Below are 25,175 nucleotides of genomic sequence, written 5' to 3' on the forward strand. Positions count from 1 at the left end.
TGTTTAAACCGATACAATGACTACCGGTTTCACAACTGATAACCTAACCAACGTTAACCCCGACATTCAACACCAAAAGTCGCATAATTTTTGAACAGCTTAGGCCTGATTTTTCAATAGTCAGATAAGTGTTATCTGGGGAGTAAAATTGCTGTCACTTTCTAATAGAAACATTCAGTCGCGGCAGCATCAGAATTATTCCTCATATAACTTTTATCTGACTATTGAAAAATCAGCCCTAAGCCGATTTTGATAAATCATAAGCCACTGGGGTAACATTACCTTCCAACCAGCCCTTTTGTAGATACGCTACCACATACAATCAGGGCCTCAAGTCTGCTAAGGAATGACGGCTCAATGCTGTGTCGTCTGAATGGTTTTCCGATTTTAGGTATCCGTTTTCTCTTGGTGAGTGAGTCCCAGTAGTGCAATATGAAACGTTTACACTTATTACTGTTTATTAACGTTAGTTGTTTAAAAAAAATGCAATAAATATTTCCTAAAACGCAGATAATGAATACCTACAGTGCGAAGCCCATGCTGCCGACACACAACTGTGCCGCCATTCCTTAGCAGACTTAGGGCCCAGTTCAGCCGTTTGGGTTATTCGATACCACAGACAGATTCACATCACCATCTCTTTCGTCAGAGGCTTAAACCATCAGGAAAATCGGAACTTAACCTTTTGTCCCTAATTAAGTTGTTATGTCAAATCTGTTATTGTTTTGGTGTACAAATAAAGAGCAGGTACCTACTCTATTATATCTAACTTAAGTAGACTTAAGACGAGTAGACTAGGGCCAATTACCAAACACTAAACATATTTAAAAATGTATTTAAATGAAATTTTAAATACATTTTGTTCTGACAGCCGTTTGACAGGCTACTAAATACGTTTAGTGTTTGATGAAATTCCACCTTATATTTAGGAACGGTGGTAGCTCAGTCGGGAGCGGTGGTAGCTCAGTTGGGTAAACGCTCGCTTCTCACGCCATAGATGCAGGTTCGAATCCCAGCGCCGACATGTACCAATGAGTTCTTCGAATTTAAGTACAATGTATACCATCGCTCTTACAAGGAAGGAAAACAAAGTGAGGAAACCTGTATGTCTAGATTTAGCACATCTAGGTATGTGAACCTACCAACCCGCAGTGGACCAGCGTGGTGGTAAATGGTCCAAGTTTAGGAAGGCAGTTTAAACCTAGGGGATATGCACAAAGGTTCCACTCGAGAGAGCCAGGTACAGGTACTTACACCCCCACAGAGAATATAATAGAATAGACTTATGGGACACAAAACTGCGTTATGATATCGCATCGCAAAAACGTGCAACAGTAATCAAGCATTTGATCTGACAAATTTTTGCCTTGTGACGTCGCAACGCAGTTTTGTGTTCAAGCCCCAAGAATGGCATGCTGCGATTTGATTGGCTGATGTGTCATTGAACAGGACTCTACATGCTTAGAAAATTCACTCAAATGAGGAACTGGACCTCAGTGTTGACACCCGTTGTTGCAGTGCTTAGTATTGCCATAGACCAATATTAATCTATGGTATTGTTATTAGCTATCAGTAGGTCACTCACGGGTAATGAAAAGGTTCCACTGAGAAAAGCACCAAATTATTCCTTAACGGAAAAGGCTAGCATAAAGACGCCTTCTGCAACATTGAAGTACATTTAACAGAGCATCAGGATATTACCAAATAAAAACAGTAAACTGTTCTGTCACTCTCTGTCAGAGAACAATTTGTTTTTTGACAGAGAGTGACAATACCGTTCAATAGCTAAAGCGTCCAGTAAGGGGGTTATAGACTGCCCACATACAACTAAACGTCAGATAACTTACTTACCTACCATTTACCTACCTAGTATGATAGGCAGATTAGTTCCTGATTTTGTCGTAAGACTTCAGAGAAACTCTCAAGTGTTTTCCGTAAGAAACAATCGTTGGACGTTCACAAAAGTGAATAGTTTCATAACAAGAACGAGAGACATACATAATAAAAAATTATGATATTTACGAAAAAAACCCTAGATGTCTAGTCATAATATTATACACCTACTCTCTTAAAAAATAACAGCAGATACCATTTATTAAATACATAATATTATACATTTTTACCATCTAAAGGTTCTTTCGGCATCGTACCCAATGGACGTATCGCATTCAGTAAGCATTGTATTTAAACACAGATATTTGTTCTCGGGTCTTGGATGTGCCCGTAAAATGGCAATAGGCCCGCCCCTATTACATTGGGACTAACATAACACTCTGGCGAAAAGTGGGTGCAGCAATGCACCTCTGCCTACCCCGCAAGGGAGTACATTAGTACAAGGCGTGAGTGCGTGTTTTTTTTTTGTATAGAAATTCACACAAGTGCATTGTCCTCAACGTAAGATACCGATAGGGCGATAGGTGGACGGAACCTACCAACTAATAAAACATAATAGCGACAAAAAACAACACGTTCCAAATACTTATTCAGATAAAAAACAATCCAATTTTGATCCTCCATTTTGGATAAACGTAATTAGGAATGATGATTTCATAATTGTGTAGAAGAATCGATGGACGATTTTTTATCAATGTAGGTAGGTAGATTCTATTCATATTTTATATTTATAACTATAAATGCTGTTTTCAGCTATCTTAGTGTCTATAAATATATTATGTTAGAAATTCCTTAGGAACAATAAGGGTGGCATACACCAAATATTTTAACTCATTTTATCTATTTTGCTGTCATTATAAAAAAGTAGGCTAGTTAAAAAAAACTTGCTCTATCCTGATAGAATTGTGGATAATTGTCTGTAAATATGTCATATTTGATATGTTCCATACACTACCTCACAATTTTATGATCGTGGTTTTAGATTTCATAATAATTGTGTGGTTCATTGTAGTTAGTACCTACTAGGTACTATGATATTTATTTTTCATAATTGAGTAGCTGCAACGTAATAGGTTGTATGTACGTACGTACGTACTATTTGAAAGCAGACCCAATTAAACTGCCAACATAATAATAATTGTTTATGTTTCTGCTTAGTACCAATGTAAAAATATATTATTATACTTACCAAAGTCTTCGGGCAGCTTGAAAACATCTGACAGTCGGGTTGCCCACTTACCCGACAACTCTCAGCACAAGCTTGCTTGTGTTGGGGTCCACCAACCCGCACTTGGCCAGCGTAGCCGTAGTGGACTAGGCCTAAACCCTTCCCTCATTGGAAGAAGACCCGTGCCCCAGCAGTAGGGACATGATGGGTGGTGAAGATGATGATGACTTACCTAAGCATTTCTGTATGTATGAATGAATTAACTAAACTGACTGAACGTTATAGTTTTTACCACGTTTTTAAAATACGGCCTGGGTTCGTTGCCCGGCTGGAGTATGATTTTGCTCATGGATCTTAGGTTGACCCGAAAATATACTTACCTACTTAGAGTCCAGAATAATCGTTTCTGTCACATATTAAATTAACCATTAGTTAGACCTTAGTTACTAGCTAATACTTTATTAATTTTTTATGGATTACATACCTACAGTAAAACTATAAAGTCCTGAAAACGGAAGTGGATTCTAACTAATTGTTACCGACCTATTTAATCGATTTATTAAGGGACAAATTTATTTAAAATCCATAAACAAACGGTATTTTATTTAAAATGTATGTAAATGTAAGTAAATAAATAATAATGATAAATAGTCTTAGCAAAATCGCTCTCTTTATTGTCATGACTTTATAGTTGGACTATAAGCTAGTACTTACATACGTATGTCTAAATTATTCGCGAATATCGTGAAACGGATTCAGCGGGTAAAACCATGAATTTAACACTTTGTCGATGGATAATTCGATAGACACCGCAATTTGTACGACATCTGGATTAGCGCCCCTGTCGGTAATATTGGAAACTACGCGTTTTATTCGCATACAAATTCCCAAATTTAAAATATAGCGTGCTTTGGCTACCGACACAATAAGCAAAAGAAAAATATAGGTATTATGTCAATGTCTTCAACACGCTTGTTTTTTCCACAACCACAATCATTTTAAAAACATGAAAACTTATTCATACTGAATTATAATGTATTTATGTACTAGTAACGCCATCTACAATGACCAGGTAGAATCAATTACAAAAACAAGCTACATAGGCGCTCTCTACTTTATACACGAACTATGAGCATAAATTATTATGTTAGTTCCATATTTGTTGTATAGATGGCAGTATTGTTAATTTCTGAATACACTGAAAAACTAATTATTTATAAGTAGGTATCTCAATCACTGCATTGTAACTAGATTAGACCAATAATTACTTTTAATGTTCATACATCCAATTATTTTGTTGTGGTCCTATAATATTTTAAATCCATCTTCTACAGTTATTCTAAGCAAATTTTTAAAGTGACAATCATGTCGATTCTGAAGGCAGAAATTCTAATTTTAACGCTGTCAAACAAAAAAAAATGCTAGTATAAAATGAGATTTCAAGGAACAGTCATGGAGTCGAATTTTAAGGGTCTGCAAGGGGGAATCGAGGGTTGGCATTGTCATAGAATTATGTAGTAAACGATGCTCTACAACCTTGAAAAAAATCACACAGGTAGCCGAAGAGTCTAGCTAGGTGCTGAATGATTCGAATTCAAGTAAATGATTATGGATAACTGTAAATAAAATTCAGAATATGACGAATAACCAGAAAATCACACTCCCGTATTGTAACAACTGTGTCGTAATTATTAAGAAATTTCATATGATTTTTATCATATTATAAAGTTAAAGGCTTGGACTAGGCGCTAAATACCTTGTTTTTTAATAAACACACACTTATTTTGTGTAAATTAATCCCAAACTTGAGCAATTTTTTTCCCTCAAATCTTCATACAAATATCTATGGCGGCTTTCTGTGTTATAAAATCATAAACACAAGTGACGTTTGACTCAGTTGGCCGCTGGCCTCCAAAGAAGGGTCACGTCGGTTTAGGCAGCACTGACAGCTCGCGATCTTATCGTGTACAGATACAAAATCACTGCACATTGGTTGTCATTGCACTTTTTCAACTTTTATGACACCAACATAATTTGATTTGAAATTGAGGAAGCATAATTCTTCCAGTATATTCAATACATTAAATTAAATTAGATAGTGTGCAATATTCTCGTGACATTACAGTCTCGTAAAGGTCTGATGAGGAGTAAAGGAATATAGCGAATGGATCTAAGTGATGACAACACGCACGAACATTAGGTTAGGGATCAAAAATACAGTCTCTTGGTGCTGGTTGAGGTATGGTCTTGTGAGGATCTGATGAGGGCATAACACGGTGGTGGCTCAATTTTATTTCAAAGATGTTAATAGCTAAAAGCATCGAGTTTAGGCTATTAAGTATGTTTTTCAGAGAGGGAGAAAGAGATTTTATTTTTCCTCTAGATGTGTTAGGTTTACTGGGTTTACTAAGTTCATTCTGTTAATGGCATCAAGTTGTTATGTGTTCATAAGTAATGATTATTTATTAACAAAATGCTGTTGATTCTCCACGAAAATGTAAAAATAAAAATAAAATAAATAAAAATAAATTCGTAACGTAAAATTGTCAATGACGGAATTTCTTCTATAGACAGTAGCCACAAAAAAACAAACGATAGATGGCGTGATTTGAAGATAAAGATACATTTATTCGACACATAGACAGCAACAACAAAAAAAATACAGATTTAAAGAAAAGAAACACATACTTATACAAAACAACAAAGAAAAAAAAGGATACACATCAAAATAACTGGAAAAAATATAAGCCCCAATTTACTTGTGTGGGACAGGGAGTACCATAATATTTTTTTTAGGGTACTCCCCATCAAGGCGAAATATCAGCTTGATATCTTTACCCGTTTCTGAGAAAAAGGGCGGTGACAGACAGTCAGTCAGACAGACGGACAACAAAGAGATCCTATAACGGTTGCTTTTTTTCTTTTGACGTTCGAAACCCTAAAATTAAGTAAAAATATTATGCTGCTACCAAAAAATGTACTTACAGGTATTGAAAAAGCGGTATATAGTACTAAACAAATTATAAACAAACAAAAAACCCGACTGCACGCTAAAAAGATGAAAACAAGTCCCAATGTTAATGGAAAATATCGTAGGCGGGGACCAGCAGAGGGTTCACCATTAAGCTGAATGTTACTTAGAAAACGGCCTTGAGTGGCGGTCAAGTTGGTCCCCGCCTGCGATACTTTCCATTAACATTGGGACTTGTTTTCATTTTTAGCGTACAGTCGGGTTTTTCGTTTATATTTTTTATTTTATAATTGTATTTTTTTATTTGTAACTTTTGTTTTACTAGTTGTTTTTATTTTATGAAATTTTACGTCAGTAGTTCATGATCATTTTTTATTTCAATAATTTTGGTGTTGTTATTTAAATACCTTCAATATGCATATTTTTGTGATGTGAAAATCAAGTCCTTTCATTTGATACCTTACACGGCAAAGTTGAATTATTATTTTTTCGATCATCACGTTATGTCCTCTAGAGGGCGCTATGTACATTTTAATGGAACGTCACATAGCCTATAACCATCGCGCCATCAATACGCTTCTAACAATACCTCATAAATCAAAATCTATCAAGCCGTTTAGGGTACAGGAGGGAACACCCTCCTCCTCCTCCCTCCTTCTTCGGCAGTCGGGTAAAAAGGAGTAAGATAGGGGGTCATTCTGAACTTTTGCTCTACGAGTTTTGGAAATTAACAAAAAAAACCTTTTTCATAGAAACTTTGTTGGACATGTGACTTTTTACCATGGAAAACGAATATTTTTTTTCGCGAATTTGCAAATCTCGTAGAACAAAAGTTGTTCAGAATGACCCCTTGAGTCATCCCCTTTTGGTTTAGTATAGCCCTTTTGCGACACTATGTATTTACTTTGCTTTGTCGTCGGGGTTCAGTTGGCTGGAGGATGCCCGAAACTTATTATCTACACTTTAATACTTGTAGTTACCTTTCTACAAGTAAATGCCACATTTGTTTGAGAAAGCTAATCGAGTTCCGAGTATAGAGTAAAGTGGCACCCCTATTAATTTCTACTCTTTCCTGGTGCCTACCAGTGTAAGTAAGAATTATACTTACTTACCCTAAAATCACCCAAAATGTACTTGAACATAATTGTCAATAAAGTTGGCGAGTAAAAGTTTATTGACCCACTGTGCAAACTTACATGTGTGCGTGTCACTGCGTGTGCTGTGTGAAGAGCATTGAAAACCCAAAATTGGCGCGGCACGTCACCCTGTACGGGCCCTTAAACAAAGAATTTTGAGGTTTAGAATTTCCGCCTTCAGAATCGACATGATTAGGTGATTTTCTTAAAAAAAAGTTCTTAAAAGACGACTGACAGTGTTAGAAATTACAAAGGATTTTTTTAAGTTGGCGCTTGTTTTGTTATAAAGCTTTGTCGGACACACAATCCACACAAACTAAGTGTATCCAAATTCAAAACAAGAAGTTTCTTAATTCCTCTGTATATTTTTTATTGCGTGGTTGATCTTGATTTTTTTAATAATTAGTTACTTTTACAAAAACAATGTATGGACCTTATCAGGGTAGATAGCCTTGAAACATTTGTACAACAGAACAGCCCTATCCTCCAGGCGGTGGAAGGTACCTCTGTTCATACAAGTCATCATGAGCCTCTCCATCAGATCCTTATCTGTAAGAGAAAAAAATATGATTTACCACAAAAATAGTTAACATAATATGTTTTGCAAGAGTTTGATGAATGAGGATGTCTGAGGATAAAGTACATTTGTCTCCAACAATGGTAACGGTCTCATACTAAAGATCATTAGCCCGTAATTTATAAATGATTATATTTAGCAACAATTTAAATCCATTTTCACTATGTACTCACAAGGATTAGTTAGACATGTAGGTAATAGTGATTGGATGGTTCAGGCCGAGGAAGCTAGAGTGTTTTGGTTACGAAGTAACATTTTTTTCCTGTGGCTGTGGCACTCAAGGTGCCTATTATACAGGGTTATTGGTAAGTAGACCGGATCCTTTCAGGAGGTGATAGAGGAAGGCATTTCCAGTCGATTGAACCCAATAATGCATTATCCTAAACTTAACCAATTTTGAGATATTTGATATTTAAGGTTTTTTTAATTTTTTGCCAAAATTTTATGCTTAAAACCGAAAATAAAAAAAACTAGCCACATTTCACTAATTTTTTTGGTTGTTTTGCATAAGTGACACCTTAATAAACTAATTAAAATAATCAAATATGCACTATTCGACTTAAGTTAGACATAATACCTCAAAATAGTTAAACATTTTGAAAAAATATTCAAAACGCAAAAACAAATAAATTAAATTAAAAAAGATTTTCATATGACATTTTTTTGTGCACTTCAGCTTAAAAACATGGTCAACTAATAAGCTTTCAAACAAGATGATTCAATACCAAATCGATTAAGGTATCACCACGATATGGCCAAAACAACCAGAGAAATCGAAGAAAACTGAGCAGGGGTTTCCATACTAAAGTTAACAGGACTGAAAACAATCACACTTTTTACCTTTAAATTGGGCTAATTTTGTTAGTTTTCCTGTTGAATTTTGTCCGCTTTCTCTGGTTGTTTCGGCCATATCTTGGTGATACCTTAATCGATTTGGTATTGAATTATCTTGTTTGAAAGCTTATTAGTTGACTATGTTTTTAAGCTGAAGTGCACAAAAAAATGTCATATGAAAATCTTTTTTAATTTAATTTATTTGTTTTTGCGTTTTGAATATTTTTTCAAAATGTTTAACTATTTTGAGGTATTATGTCTAATTTAAGTCGAATAGTGCATATTTGATTATTTTAATTACTTTATTAAGGTGTCACTTATGCAAAGCAACCAAAAAAATAATGAAATGTGGCTAGTTTTTTTTATTTTCCGTTTTAAGCATAAAATTTCGGCACAAAATTAAAAAAACCTTAAATATTAAATATCTCAAAAATGGTTAAGTTTAGGATAATGCATTATTGGGTTCAATCGACTGGAAATGCCTTCCTCTATCACCTCCTGAAAGGATCCGGTCTTCTTACCAATAACCCTGTATATCCAGCAGTTTACAAAATAGACAACATTTCAAAAAACAAAAGCTGCTATAAATCGAAAACCATTTCGAGATTTAGCTCTAAAGACCACAAAAAAAATGTTTTTGTATTTTTTGGATGTATCATTTTCGAGAAAATCATAAAATAGTAAAAAAGTGCTGATGACGTCATGCATCAGGTGCGATGCATTTTGATGATCAAAGCCTATAGATTTAAAAACAAAGTAACTGTCACTTTCATTTTTGATTGACGTTGACGTTTTATCGTGACGTTGTTGTTTATTTGGGTCATTTTCATTAATTCTGTTCTGACACTTTCCGACTATTTTTTTTTATTTATTATTAAGAGATGACCTCTATATAATATGTCCCAGAGCATGTCACTGCCTTCACAGCTGAAAAAATGCTTCTGCTTATTTTTTTACACGATAAGTACCTACTTTCCATCATCAGAAATATCAAGGTCATTTGAAAATGACCCATTTGTTGGTTGGCATGTAAACAAAGTTTAAATGTCACTTGTCAGTGTCATTTATGTTTTTTTTGCGAGACTCAGGCAATAGACAAAAATAAAAATTGAGCCTAATATGTGACGTCACTTCCGGTTTTAAAATAATTAACTTAAAAGTTAAAAATAACATGGAAAAATTTATGTATATACAAAATAAAAAAATACGGGTCCCCTAATTTTCTATAAACTTTCCGAATAACTAATAAAAATATAGGGTAAAGAAAATGAAATGTTGTCCATTATAGGCTGATGAGTTGATGACGATGATGAATCAATAAAATGAGAAAAAAATATTGCTGTATGCCATAAGAGGTGTTAATTATTGGTTGATGATACACTAAAATGATACTTACATCGAGTCCCTTACCTTCGCCAGGGATCTTATTTAGGAACACATCGAATTTCAAAATACCCTCGTTTGACATCAAATCTGATTGCACCAGCAAGCAGTGAACAAATCTGCCCAATGGGGAATCTTTATCCTGAAAATAAATTAATGTTATCCCACATATTTACTGATAAACATCGCTATTAGTGATAAGACCGCCTTTTTTACCTATATATGTTACATAAAGTTCTGTAATTTTGTCCTGTTTTTGTGTAGGTACAAATAAAGTATAATCTATGTATCTTTTTATACCACGTTCCATTTATGAAGTACGTTCCAGATATGACATGCGATTGCAGACTTATATGCAGTGTAGCAATAAGTAGGTATATTCATCTTTTTTTGTACTTTGTAGGTTCTTCACTTTTACCTAGCTAGGCAGCTAGGAATCGTACCCGGGACTTTAATAGCGTCTAGCTTCTTCTTAATTTTTACATGTAAGAAAGGACGGTGTCGTTTGTTACGAATGTAAGTTCTAACAATGTTATTTACCCTGAAGTTGGTTCGCGACAGTTTCCTCACTAGACTTGGGTCCACTTTAGTGATCTCCATGCAAAACTCCTTCCGTTTCAATAACAAATCCCGTTGTTCTAAATTCAAACACTGAAATCGGAGAAAACCATAAATATATCTGGGTATTATAATTATTACTAACGGCATCAATATCTGAAGAAATTATTTTATGGCCTGAGCTGTTTCGAGAATAGGAGTAGGTACTGGCTGTACGAGGCTTTGCCGTTGTTTTTGATCAACTTGGCGGGGGCCCAGAGTAATTACTACACTTTATATTAACCCGTTATACCTTGTTCATGGCGTGAAAAATAGACCTGGACCAGGATTTTTCACCGTGGTGAATGGATTAGCAAGTCTTATTAATCTTCAACTGTTTTAGGATTTAAAATAAAATTTATTATTATAGTTATGTTCCCTGGTCAAATCGCAGCGGTGTAACTATTTGTTTAATATAACGTAATAATTTATCAACTTACCTGAACATAAGCAACAAAAGAAACAATAGTTATAACTATTACACACTTCATTTTGAATTTAATAATTTCTCCTACCACCGTATTGTATAAGAGCCGGCAAATGATTGATGGTAATGAAGTAGTATGCAATACGTTTTATAAGTAATCCAAGTTTTCATTCATTCAATTTAACTCATAACACTCATTTTATTTCATATCAAAACGAAAAGATTTCACAATAGTTATTATTGTATAGAGATTTTTATTTCTCAGTTCCTTGTTTACGTTTTAAACAAAATTATATGTAACTGGAAATGCATACAATCAGCTAAAGTTATAAAAACCATGTAGGTTTAGCAGGAAATTATCATGAACCCACATGCAAAGAAATAAAACATTCTATAGGATTTATAGCTATTTATTGAAACGGCAGTATTACTGTTCAATTTAAGTATAAATCAAATGGCAATTCGTACAAAAACAACAGCTATTAAACAGTCGCAATCTTTGAAACCATCCTTAGACGAGTAACAAAACAAAACTACTATCAAAATTCAACCCCTGATCCGTAGCAATCAAACATGGAGTTCCAAAACGCGATAACATTGGATCAAACGTTGGTCAAATCAATTCAGATGTTGGTGGATGTTGTTGGAATGTTGGTAGTATTTGGCATTTACAGGAAGATGGCGTGTTTGGGGTCCTTCTCGTGGTAGCACTTGACGTAGTTCCAGGCGGTCTGCTGGGGAGTGTCTCCCTTGTTGGCCAGGCAGGTGTCGATCAGCTTCTCAACCATGGGCTTGTCAGCTGGAAATTTAAAAGAGGGATTGTTACATTTTTTGGGAATCACTTTCTTACTGTATTGAAATATTTTTTTTGTTAGTTTAAGGTCTTGATTGTTTTCTCAGGTTGTCTTCTTTAAGTTGTTTACCCCTAAATACAAACACTTAAATTTTCTTTTTGGTTTTTTTGTCCTGAACCCAATGGGATACAGTTCAAAACGATGCGGGACCCATAACCATTTGGCCCAATAAAGGGTTAACCAAAATTTCGAGATATTGCATTTCGCATCAAAATTGTTTCTTGCTATTTTTATTTGCTTGCGTAGGTACTTACCAGGGTTGGGGACCTTAGCGAGGGCAACATCCTTCCTGAACTTGCCGTCCTTGGTCATCAGCTCCGACTTGATCATCATGCAGTGCGCGTACTTCTTCAACGCCTCGTTCTCAGTCTGCAATGAGAGGAGAGGTTGCTTTAGATTCATGGCGTCCTGGTACTTTTTGGCGGTTATGGAATTAATTTTGTTTCGTGTTGAAGATTTTTTTATCTTGGTACGTGTTACAATATAATTAGTATTAATGTTTCATATTTCATACTTCTTCATCGACTCGTTTTCAGTCTTCAATGAGAGGAGAGGTTTCTTTAGGTTCATGGCGTCCTGGTACTTTTTTGGGAATGTATATTGTCTATAATAATGGACAGTACACAAATTATATAAAGTTTGCTTAAAGTATGTTGTGAGCCACTGTCAATGAGAGGATAGCTAAGAATCTAACATTTAAGGATTAAGATGTTTAGATTTTTGTACACAACTACAATAGGTGAGTAGGTAAGCTATATCAAATTTAATTAGGATGATGATAATAATAATAATTAAATTCATTTATCCAAGTAACAAGACTCAGAGATCGTGTCTACACGGTAGTGATAATGGTCGTAGTTACTTTACTTTCAGCTACGGGAGAAAGAGCCTAAATCTATGTAAAACCTACAAACGGCTCTTAACAATCGTCGCGTCGCTTCAGCATATAAATCACTTGTTTGTAGCAGCAAGTGGCGTTTCAATTGAATTAACTGCCCATTCAATCAATTGAGAGTTCAAAGATCCCTGCAATAAGGACTAAGACCATGCTTAACTGAAATCCTACAGATAACAATGGATAAAACGTATCACGATTGATACTAGAATACATTGCATTCGCGTAAAACCGTACTAAAGACCGCTGTCAGAAGATTGCAGCTCGAATCCTGACAGGGACGCCATGTAAGGTAGGACTGATGGCTGACCAACCGATCAGGAGCCCTTCAGGGTTAAACATAAATGTTTGTTTTCATAATAGGTATACGTAGTTCGCCAACCGGTCAGCGGTCAAACAAACTTAAAAACAACTACTTTGATGACAATGCCAATGAAGAGATGGCAGAACCAGTTTAACCGGATCAGGCACTTGCAACATCTGGTTGGCATAGCAACTATTCTTTTGTTATTTATAAAATAAAAACCTTTTATTCTGGAGGTTAATGAGGATAAGCCAACTTCCTCGAAACGGTAGTTAGAGATGACTGGCTACCTCACTTACGAGCCATCGCTTATACTCAAGTTATTGATGGGTTGGAAACCATATCATTTTGCAATTACTACAATGAACCTACTAAGGGTAGGCATATGGTATAAATATGGAAAAGTTCCCTACGATGTTGCTTCGATATTTTTCTTCGCTGTAACTTCTTTGGTATACACAGCACATCAATCCTATAGAATAGCTTGAACAATGCATCGATGTGATATCAATTTAAATCCTTGAATATACTATATATATTAACTAGGCTTTAAATTGTATATTTTTTTCGTTAATAAAGAACTTAAAAAATCAAAATCATTTGGAATCTTTGGACTAGCGCTTCCATCCCATTTCGGAAAACGAAAATGAAAAAGTACCAGGAGTCTATAAATTATCAGGAAGTTCTCACCGTGTAGTCTCCGTTCTTCAGTTTGTCGACGTGCTCCACCTCGGGCTTGGTCTCGGCGAGGCACTCGGTCTTGTGCTTCTTCAGCTTCTCCTTCTGCTCGTCTGTGAGGGCCTGTTGAGAAAAGCTTCAGTTGTAATAAAATTAACTGTATTTTTAATACGTAGACAATGATAAAGATTTAAAATGAAAATGTTTCAGTGACACAATTATGGAACAAGGGCTTATGGGCTATTTATTAATGTAGACTTGGAACCTTAGCCGGTGGACCTACAGGTTGACGGTATAGGTTACATAAAAAGTTAATGGCATGATGCCATCCATGTCCACTGTGTCCACGACGGCAAAAATTAGCAATTTACAATCCTTAAGCAGCGTTGCTCGTGTCAAATCTGACGTACCTTGTATTAATCTGACATATGATAATATTTGTGAAATGGTGGTAGATTATGACGTCAAAAAAATAAATGATTTCATTTCATTTCATATGTTTGAAAGGCGAGCAACGTTGCATATGTATTGTTCATTTCTAATCGATGGTGGTACCGAAGCAGGCTACAGGTAATAATCGGCCAGAAAAAGCTTACCACTATCATTGGACTTCTTCACCAAACCACCGGCAACCTATTTAAGGTTGTCAGTAAACAGAACTGGTTGGAGTGCATCTGACGATAAAGATTATAATTATTATGAAAATAAATTCAACTCACCTGAGCCGCAACGAGGCAGATGGCGAAAACTACTAGGAATTTCATTTTGATTTTGTTTATTATTGTTGTTGATCCTTTGGACGCCAAAACTGGTCTGTGCCGTGATCCTTCGGGCACCGGGTTTTATACTCCGCCGCTTTTCAAACTTCGAATCACGATGCTAATTTACGATCGAATTCCGGCCCACAGTGTAGGCAGTGCAGAAGAGACGATCTCAGTGGTAATTCACAGAAAGCATGCATTTTTGTTGAGACATATAAAAAAGCACAAAAAGTTGTACGGAAATAAAAAGTTTAAGATGAATAGTTAAAATCATTATGTAGTCATACTATTAGACGATTGTGTAATGTTTCTTCAATAGTTCTAACACAAAAATGGTCTTAACAAGATTCGAACCGGTCACCAAACGGTAGATAAGTATGCAAACCTTCGATTTATTTATTGGATAAAAATGTTATTAATCATATTCGACTTCAAAATATAGGATCTAATAATACAATGTCGTTTCTACTTTACGCTGTAACGAAGCTCAAAGCGTTGCGGGGTAGACAACCTTTTTTTGCACCGTAATATTATGTATCAGGACTAGTTTTTATTCTGTTATCAATGATGTATAGATAGGTTTATAAATAAATAAACCTTAACGACCAATAAGTATGGAAAAAAAGTTTGACAATCCGGTTTTCTAAACAAACCATTTCGCAAAACTGGTTCAAGAAGCTTCTAGTGTTTCTATAGACAGGTCTTATAGGCGTGGAGTATTGACCTGTACAATAATATTTAGAAATAGATATAGGTAGTATTTACTATTAGATATTTACATAATCCTGCCTTATCCATACAAAAACATAATTTCGAAAATGGTGGTAGGTAGGTATAATAGTAAGAAATAGTTCCTTCTGAAAAGCCAGAAAAGAAAAGACAGAAAAGATTTCTACCAATTACATTTATTTAAGTAAGTACTTAAATAAATGTAATTGGTAGAAATTTAATAATATTATGTATCTCCAAATAAAGAAAAGGTTGGTACACACAAGAATCTCATCATGCTCATAGGCATAAAACTGTTTACCTCTGCCATCCTCAGCACCGACACAGAAAATATACATTAACAGTAGAGATGACTACAGTTTTTTACTAATAAAAATATGTCTCACTATTAATAAATATATATTTTTTTCCTAACCTCTAGTGTCCCACTGCTGGGCAAAGGTCTCTCCCTGAACATTCCACTTATCCCTTTCTTGGGCCTGCTCACACCACTCCATTAATAAAAATATATAAAAATAATTATTGTCTCTAATATTACCTATACAGGGTGTTGCAAAAAGAGTATACTAAGCCGAAACGCATGTGTGCTACATGTTATATCTTAGCCCGAAAATTAAATCAGAATATCAAAATTCGCGAAAAAAGTAATTCATTTTCCATAGAAACTTTGTTGGTTATGTGATTTTTTACTATAGATAATGTTTTTTATAGTATACTCTTTTTGCAACACCCTGTAGTCACTTTACAGTTTAAAGAACAATAAGAATGTTTGTATATATAGAGCTTCTCTAGCAAAAATTATTCCTGAATGTAAGTATTCCTTTTCATTAATCTAGGTACATTTTGTCAACGGAATGAAGGCAGTGGGGATAGTACTTACCTTGTTTAGGGTGAATTCGTCCAAACATCACGTTACACGAGAATAACTATACCGGAATAAAATTTATACGCGAGTAAATATCCAGGATAAGTACATTTGCATTCTACCAAGTTATACCATGATTAAATTGGATGAACGAGGAACGAAACTGTAATGCAACTAAAATAAAAATAGCTGCGTTTCAAAGCATGCAATAGAAATGACATGCCAACTTAGTTTGAATTATAAAAGTATGAAATTGTTTATGTTTTAATATTTTATTCGCTGTTGTTATTCGGAGACTTTGCCTTTAAACGTACTTTTGTTTATGTTTTGACAGATGTGTTTATATGTCATTATGACGGTTTTCAAATCAGCTGATGTGCTGCCGCCATTACAAAATTACTCTCGGATAAGCTCGTTACACGGTAAATTTTGGCGGTATAACATTTTATTCTTGGGATAAGCTACTTATCTTGGTTTCAGGTTTGGTAGAATGCAAAATCTGCTTACTCGCGAGTAACTGGTACTTTACTCGTGAGTAAAAAGTTACTCGACGTTGGTCGAATCCGCCCTTAGAAGCATAATTGAAAGATGATGAATCAAATCTTGAATTACTACTTTGAAAATCTAAACGTAAGCACTGTCATTTTATCTCAACCGACAATGTAAATAATGATATGACATCATCATGAATTCAGCAAACTAGAAGAGGGGTGTGACTATTCTATAGAAAATTACTGCTTTTACGACAGTTATACCATAAACAGAACGGTACAAATACTATTAAATTATAGATTTAGATGAAGTGGTTACAATGGGTAAGCACAATCCAATTGTACATTATTCTATTAGTTCAAATCTATTGGAGGATTAAAAAAATATAAATACTTAATATTTTGAGGATATATGTCATAGGACTAAGGTTAGCGAAATAGCTTACCGAGCTAATACCGAGTGTTGTGGCGCTCCTTAGGAGAGGCCTATGTCCAGCAGTGGATGATTATTATCTGATGATGATATCGAAGGACCGGTAAACATTGGGGTACCCATATATTTTCAAATAGTAACAAACTGTGAACTGTAAAGAGCAGCACAGTTAAGTGATCAAGTAGACAAATCCCATAAATTTATCGTAAAAACTGACTTGATGTAGTAAATATATGAAGTACCTATACTATACTGTAAATGCATCTGTGCCGGGCGTGGTCCAGCCTGGAATAATCCGCAGTCGGCCTGTGATCGCTTCACACGGGGTGGTATTTTATTTTTTTAGTATCTTAATGGATTTGATTTTGAAGTATACTATAGTATACTACTGCTATATGGAAAATATGTACATTCACAACATTAACATTCCTTATCGCAAAGTCAAAATGAAGTGACATTTACGAAGTAATTAGTGTCAAATTTAATACAATTTGAATCCCATTGAATTATACTAATATACTAATGTTACTTCAATGTTGAATCCTAAAATCGTTGTCAAAACAAGTTCGCGTTATAGCCTGTAGGGCAAATTACTTCTTATTTTTAAGTCCTAGAGAAAATATTATTTAATATTTCTATCGCTCATTTTACTGTTAACGATTCTAGATTAGATACGTACAGACAAGCCTATAGCTATAGCGTGGGACACCCGACTCTAAATTCCAGCCAGTGTGATCGAACACCGAAGCGGCTCAACTGATAAATTGCAGGACAATCATGTAACAACATAATGTAATAACAAAAACGTATGACAATTGCCATCCGGGCAGAAACGAAATTTATTGAACACCATGTCTTCATTTAAAAAGAAACCTTATTAACTTGTATCGTAACATGGCCTAATCATTATTAAATAATAAAATATCGCTAAAATTATATTGATAAATTGTCCCGGTTTTAAGTGAATTAAAGTTGAATTTAGAATGGCACCAACAGTTGTTGACCAACGACCTCTCTGATAGGGCGTAGGACGTAGACCAAGAAGTATGATTAATAATAAGAAAAATACATTTATTTAATAAGTTTTTTTTCCTTTTTTTACATACACCTAGGTGAGGATGTTGTGGTGGTGCTTTCTATGTCCAGCAGTGGAGTATTACGATCATGAAAGACATGTCAACTTCTGTTCAGAGTAGGTATTGAATGTGTTTAAAGATGAGTAATTTTATGATAAAAATTTTATAGTAAAAATCACTGTAAGTATTTTGACTGTTTTATTTAAGAAATTTTGGAGGTGGATGTACGTAGATACCTACTTACTGATTAAAATAAAACCAATAAGTGAGTCTTGGAACCCAACCAAAAATATAACTTGCTTGCCATAAACAGTCCCACTTGGTCAAGGTTAAGCCCAGACACAGCATTCGGAACCTGTTTTAAACAAACAAATAAAATAAAATCCTTTATGAAATGAATCTTACTTATAATTATTATTATGTAATGACAACGCCAAAAGGTAGTATTTTTAATACTCTTTTATTATGCAATAAGTATCAGATGGATTTACGATTAACCTTGCTTATAACACTACCTACTGTTACAGTACTCCTATGTACAATATTACGTACATTTCTAAAAACTCATTTATGCAGTGGTGAGGTATCAAACTTGAGACTTATTCGAAGTGGCTCATTGTTACCCACCCAATGACCCAACTATCAGTAAGCTCCCGTTACCAAACTAATATTTCTCGATAGTAGCAGTACCTAGTACATAGCTAGTACAGGGGCAACTGAATAGGTCTGTATCAATTACAATATGTAGAAAAAACATTCTGCAGACACAGTGGTCACATATTAAGAAAATAAATTATGTAACGGAAAATGCAGTATTCTACCCAAAAAGCCAAACTTCACACCAAAACTTTCCCGGGACCAGCATTGCGCATTGCGCAGGGGGGTTACTCTATACTAAAGAAAAACAAACGAACGAGAGCTGTCGTGCAATCGGCACGTTTAATACCACTAGATAGAGTCGTGGTTCGCGCGGTAACGCTCCGAAACTTAGTTTTTCGCCTAGAGAGTGACCCTTCAGCACTCGCAGCCAACTTAACAGCAATACCTCATGACAGGCAAGAAATGTGCTAGACCGAAAACACTTCGCTGAAACAAAAAATAAACACGAAAGATAAGATTGTAGATGGAAAATGAACTTAAACATGATAATTTTGAATTTCGTAAAGTGGACATAAGAGCAATTGAGTTGGGATTCGCCGTTTTCGGTAAGTAAATAGAGTAACTGTTGTTTTATTTTACGCTAAAGGTACGATCTGTAAGAAGACACTATTTTGTTCTGAATATTAAGTTACACACTAGAGTTGGAGCTAAAATTAGAACTCCATTGATTTTATTTGCAACATTTACAAAACTTACAACTTTTTGTGTAGCAAAGGTTTGTAAGTTTTGTAACCGCATATCTCAAATAAATGTTATGCGTATCAGTTAAGGGTTTCAGAATTCTTTGTAAAAATATGAGAAAGTACAAAAGCCCCCTTGTTACAAAACGTAGACTAAAGATATCCAGAGCTATCATACAAATCAGTAATCTAAAGCCATTTTAAACTAAATGTCTCTTTAATCTTCGTTTTATACTAAAGGGGAAAGGGTTTAACAGATTTCCTATCCAATGTAGCAACATAAATAAATATTCTAAAGTTATCTTCTACTTATTGTAAAGCCGTATTTAAATGGGTTAATTATTATCTCTATCCTCCACGGTACAGGCATTGCCTAGTGTGGGGGTCAGTACATTCACCATCTCTTGTATATTTTTAAAGGAAATAAACATTTTTACTTTACTTTACTTACTTTATCGTGTTGGTGACAAACACGAGAGAGCTAAATAGGATTTGTCACCGTTGCCGTTGTTGCAATGTCATGTCATGTATCACATACCCACATACTGTTGTCACATCATGGTTATTTATTTAGGAAAAACAAAATAACAAGGTACCTATGTAAAGTTTAATAAGTAAGTTTATTTAATAAAAAATAAAAGGAAACTACTTTGAATATAATACTGTCCCATAGTTTTCATCCAGAACATTATAGTACACTGAAAACATTTGGTGTATCTTAATAGCTCTAAGTTCACTATAATTAAATAGTTAAAAATATTATGTTACTTTGGTTGACCACATTTTTGATCAAATTCTTAGGTTAACCTCTATGAAAATTCACTCCATTTATGTAAACATCCAACAATGTATGTCCGATACCCATTACTTTATTACATACAGGCCAATTACTTTGTATTGTACTTATAGTAGTTCCCGTAAATAGATCGCATTCATACACAGTACCTACATTCTTCAACAGGTCATTGACTCCGAATAACTACATGAATCTGAAATTTTCAAGTATGAACATTGAATATTAAATCTAGAATACTGAATAGGTAGTTTATTTTTTATTTTCTTATAATATAATCCAACTGAATGAGACATTATACTTTTTAAATAATAAATTATATATTACGTAAGTAGTTTCCTACCAGATGTGGCAACACTGTTAATATTATTATGATAAACGAAACAATTCATATTTAAAATACCAAGATTATAAAATAGTTAGTAAAAATGCGAAACATATTTTTAACCATCGCAGCCAATTAGTCAATGACGTAGAATAAAGTAACGACAATTATATCGAGCGTGTGTTCGTAAACGTAACGTGAACTAGCACGACGTTGGGTTGCCTGCACTGCGGCGGTATCGACCGCCCCCGCGCCCCCCGCGCCTGCGCCCTGCCCCGGCGCGCCAGTCCCGGCCGCCCGCCCGACCGCTCGCCCGGCCGTCGCCATGCCTAAACCAACACCCATCGAAGACCTCATCATCCCGCCACAAGACCAAAAAATATGCGGGACCATCTGCATCTGTCAAATGACCGCTGTCCTCAGCACAGTCGCCATCGTCTACCTGACTGTCGCCATCTACATGCCCTACACTCGAGCCATCGCGTCAGGCATCGACCCGACCCCCATCATGTGTTCCACCACACGGGCCGTTAACAAAGACAACTGCGACTGGGGATCCTGCGGCGAGTGGTGCCTCAGCAAGACCTCAGGCGCCTGCATCCAAATCTACGTGAACGTACGCAAGAACGGTTCGTCCTTGCTTCTCGCTGATTGCGGCAGTGCTGCCAACAAAACATGTTACGGCATAGACCAGGAAAACGCTAAGAAATACCACTGCATCCGCGATGAGTGCAAAAATCTCACAGGCACTTTCAACTGTACAGAAGGGAAGTGTATAAACATAACAGATGCATTCGAGTGCGCTTTTCGAGATACGGATCCACCGTTAAAATGCTCGGGACGTCGAGGAAAAATAACATGTATAGACGTGCATGGATTGTTTTCCTGTGAAAGAGGAACATGTCGAAGAATCAGAACTCCTTACAACTGTGATCGTCGCTGTGTTGACATTCCGACCCGGAACAAGAATGTTATTGTGCTAAGCGGCGATCGAGTGTTTCTTGCTAGATGCGGAAAAATAGTGGATCAAGCCAACGCAACAAAGGAAGTATGGATCGACAATGGTGAAGATGTTGTTATGTTGTCGTGTCACTTCGTCCAAAACGGCTCCGCTGGTGTGGTGGCCGTCGATTGCATCAATGCTGCCTTGTTACCAAAAATAGAAATATCAGATTTGACTAATTTCACATACTTGCAATACCTGTACACTGTCAGAGCGACACCCAACAGAGACATAGCACCATCTGAAGTGGAATTAACGCTGAAGAATGACAGCCGACTAATGATCAACCTTGAAGGATGCGTCAACACTCTAGCCGATGAATGCAAAGAGTTCCTAAAAGACTACGGTCGCGACGGTACAGATCACAACGCCAAAGCTCGCTTCCCTTGTTTCTACACGGAGTACAGTGCGGAGACAGTGGTCGCAAGATTTGACCTGGAGACTACGTATCGCCAGTTCGTAGTGGCGCTAGTCCTGCCAACGGTGTTGATCATCGTGTCATGTATAACGCTGATATTCTGTCAGAGGACAGTAGAAGTAGGTGACGACGCTAAGATGCGTATCAAGTTCTGCGGCGCTGGCTCGACCGAAGCGCAGTGCCATCCGACCGATCCTGTGTCTCCACTCTGAGATCAGTCACGTAAGCTTTCTTTTACGTCACAACTGGTTTTCTCTCTATAACTCAGAATTATTTTTGTTTCTGCGGTACACTTTTGGGTACATAAAATAGTAAATAAACTAATTATGTTTTAAAATAATAGCTATGTTTTACAACATAGTTATTATCTTAAAATAAAATTATTACACAAGGTCTGGAAATAAAAGAAGTCAGTTGACCTTGACCTGAGGCATAAATATCCCTTTCGATTGTCGTTTCACAGTGTGGCGTGCTTCTGTGAAATGAATGTATTATTTAAGGGCTACTCCACATCCATCACGAACGTTGATGGCCACAAACATTTATAATTCAACCGAAGAACCCTGATGAGGGGGTAAATTTAACGCGTTTCCAATTTCCATTGTGAACTTTATGTCCTATTTAATTATTGAGCTCCCCTCGACGTGGCCTTTCAAGTAACATGTGCCCTTCAAACTGATGAGATAAGAATAGCATGCAATTCAAAATCTCAACTTATATTATGTTTTTCTTTTGATTCCAGGTGTTCCCCTCCTATGCGAGGGACCGGCTAGTTCACTAAGAGACGACTAAATGCTTAGCATGCCGCCCACTTCTGCCTCCTGAGCCTGAGCCTCGCACTCCGACGCCATGTCAACTTTAAGCAGATCGCGGGCCAGTCTGTCCCCAGCGGCGTCCGAGCGCTCCACTCTGCCCATGGGCGCTTCTGGGGAGCCAGAGAGCCCGGACGACCTAAAGCCGTTGGAACCGACGAGGGAAGAGCTCCTAGCACACTTCTTTGAAAGATTTAAGTTCTACACGTCGCTATGCCTCGGCACTTCAGCTATACTGGCTGTCTTTGCATTCCTCTTCTTGATACCGTTCGTCGTAGAACCAGCCATACAGACTATTCTGGCGGAATTTGTTCCAGAAGCCGGCATCTGTTCGGTGTCAGAGCATGTCCATGCGGAGACCCTGACCAACTGCACCTGGGCATCTTGCAGGGAGGGGTGTACTACCGCACACACTAAATGCCACAAAATCCGTGTTAGTCTAGCTAGAACACCCTTCACCGACCGCGCTAAGGTGCCAACGGAATGGGATGAGACTGATTTAAAATTTCTAATTAATCCCGAAGGTTGTGGTTACCCCCCACGGGTGAACTGTTCAGAGTTTGCCCGCGACTACGCTGGGCCTAAAGCTCCTAAAATATTTCCATGCTACTATAGTTTGACACGACCAGATTTGGTAGTGGCAAGGTATTCTTGGGATTCTACTATAAGGGGACTTGTATTGGCTCTGGTTCTACCGACTACTGTATTCATATTTAGTCTGAGTGTGCTAGCGTACTGGCACTGTCACTGCTGTGACCGGGCCTGTAACAGACGCGTGCACGCCGAATCCTTCGCTAGCAAGGAAGAGTAAGTACCATTTGTTTATATTCATTACAGTAGTTATAATACCACTTATAAATGTACTATTAGCTATTCCAGTATAGTATGAAATGATGGACTTTCAGGTCTGACAGTGATTTCAACTTCGGTGTCAGAACGTCCTAGTATTGTTTGTACAAATTGGAGATCGTTGCAATGCAAGTACTGTTTTGTTATGAACTTTGCACTGTGCTCAACTAGCTACTTCTTCGTATTTTTGATTTATCTATTTTATAGTATGACTCATTAGTAGTTGGTCTATTTTTATACTTCAACACCGACATTAGCACAACTGATAATCTAGCTAGTTAGTGGTGCAAAATTCATCATTGCACGGTCTTCAATATGTTTGAAGCTGTATTTACTTGCCTAACTGATTTTCTCGTTTATAGTCTTGACTGTTATAACCTCTTAAGAAAACTGTCTCCGTATATTGATTGGATTGGCTTCAGCATCAGCGTGTAATTTCCAGGCAATCTCTGAACCACATCTTATACCTCTATGCTTAATACAAAACTTATCTCCTCAATCGCAAAGTACATTAGACCCCTTTCCGATTTCATTTCCCAAAAATATTTCGACTGTAAAAACGCTTTGACTTCTTCGAATACTACTGTCCTAGCTTCGGCTTTTGGAGCCAGACTTCTATGCGCAATGAAAAGATCTCTTCGCACTTCGACATCCTCATTCAAGCCTTCCATTTCATCATTGATTTTAATTGTTTCTTTTTCCGTTTCTACAGCAGCAAGCTCCTGTGTGACTTGGACGACGAGCCCAGTGATGACGTGTTCTGACGCCGCGCCTCTGCCGCCCGCCGCCGCGCCCTCCCCCGCTCTCGCCATGGCTACGTGCAGCTCTAGATCGCTTCTATAGGCTTGAGCACAACACTGCGATATACCCGTCTCTCTCTCACTACTGGGAGTTCCATTGGTGGGAGTGCGACGTCTTGAGGGTTGCAAGCTTGAATCGCGCGGGGAGGCACTCTATATGACGAAAAACTAACTAAATTTCAGGGCGCTGCGTATCGTATTAATCGTGCTGATTGCACGTCAGCGCTCGTTCGTTCGTTATTCGTCAGTATAGAGTAACCCTCATGATTCGCAGTGTTGTGTACGGGCCCTATGACGTTTTTCTTCTCTACGTATAGCCGTATTTTCCGCTCATGATCGAAGTATTTTGCGCGCATGCGGTGTTGCGGAAGAAGTTTGTTCTTAAACTTACTGTCATTTTGGCTGTTTTTAATAGCATGCGGGATTTCACGCCATTTTCTCGCGTCTTGCGTGCATATTCCACACGTTGCAATTAATACTTGTATGAAAGCATGTGGGGCAATCCCGCATGCATGATCAAATCCGCATGCTGTTAAAAACAGCCTTATGGAATGGCGTGTCTTCGAAACTCATGATAATAAAAGCCCTAGGCTTGGTGATTTAGCGCAGTTAATACAATTCGATTTCTATTAAGTATTATGGTTAAAATATTTGCCATCCTGATCCTTATTCGGATTTTAAATCGATTCAGTATTGCTATAAATTATGGGGAGGGTATGAACATTTTATAATATTTGGGCGGGTTGCTAAGCTTGATATTTAA

The 25,175-nt window shown here is 36.6% G+C and overlaps 4 protein-coding genes across 5 annotated transcripts; 2 read left to right on the top strand and 2 right to left on the bottom strand.

Moving 5' to 3' along the window:
- Positions 1 to 7,409: 7,409 nt before the first annotated feature.
- Positions 7,410 to 11,249, bottom strand: LOC105379976. Of its 2 annotated transcripts, none has more exons than XM_011549455.3 (4): positions 11,000 to 11,249; positions 10,503 to 10,613; positions 9,990 to 10,104; positions 7,410 to 7,717 (listed from the first exon to the last, which is right to left on the bottom strand). In XM_011549455.3, the coding sequence occupies exons 1-4, from the start codon at positions 11,048 to 11,050 to the stop codon at positions 7,581 to 7,583; spliced, it is 414 nt and encodes a 137-aa protein (XP_011547757.3). In that variant the 5' UTR covers positions 11,051 to 11,249; the 3' UTR covers positions 7,410 to 7,580. The 2 variants fall into 2 exon arrangements, with proteins under 2 accessions (XP_011547757.3, XP_011547765.3); XM_011549463.3 differs by having other exon boundaries at positions 7,414 to 7,717; positions 9,976 to 10,104.
- Positions 11,250 to 11,382: 133 nt separating this feature from the next.
- LOC105379994 (general odorant-binding protein 56d-like) lies at positions 11,383 to 14,501 on the bottom strand. Its single transcript, NM_001305524.1, is given in 4 exon segments — positions 11,383 to 11,785; positions 12,095 to 12,209; positions 13,730 to 13,840; positions 14,437 to 14,501. Coding segments are annotated over 4 exon segments (402 nt in total). The 5' UTR covers positions 14,482 to 14,501; the 3' UTR covers positions 11,383 to 11,654.
- Positions 14,502 to 20,795: 6,294 nt separating this feature from the next.
- LOC105380005 lies at positions 20,796 to 22,828 on the top strand. Its single transcript, XM_011549484.3, has 2 exons — positions 20,796 to 22,173; positions 22,694 to 22,828. The coding sequence occupies exon 1, from the start codon at positions 20,856 to 20,858 to the stop codon at positions 22,161 to 22,163; it is 1,308 nt and encodes a 435-aa protein (XP_011547786.1). The 5' UTR covers positions 20,796 to 20,855; the 3' UTR covers positions 22,164 to 22,173; positions 22,694 to 22,828.
- LOC105380485 (protein tipE) lies at positions 22,801 to 23,574 on the top strand. Its single transcript, XM_038107089.2, has one exon. The coding sequence runs from the start codon at positions 22,801 to 22,803 to the stop codon at positions 23,572 to 23,574; it is 774 nt and encodes a 257-aa protein (XP_037963017.2).
- The last annotated feature ends 1,601 nt before the right edge of the window (positions 23,575 to 25,175 follow it).

This window comes from Plutella xylostella, chromosome 7 (assembly GCF_932276165.1).
Source record: "Plutella xylostella chromosome 7, ilPluXylo3.1, whole genome shotgun sequence".
Lineage (NCBI taxonomy): Eukaryota > Metazoa > Arthropoda > Insecta > Lepidoptera > Plutellidae > Plutella > Plutella xylostella.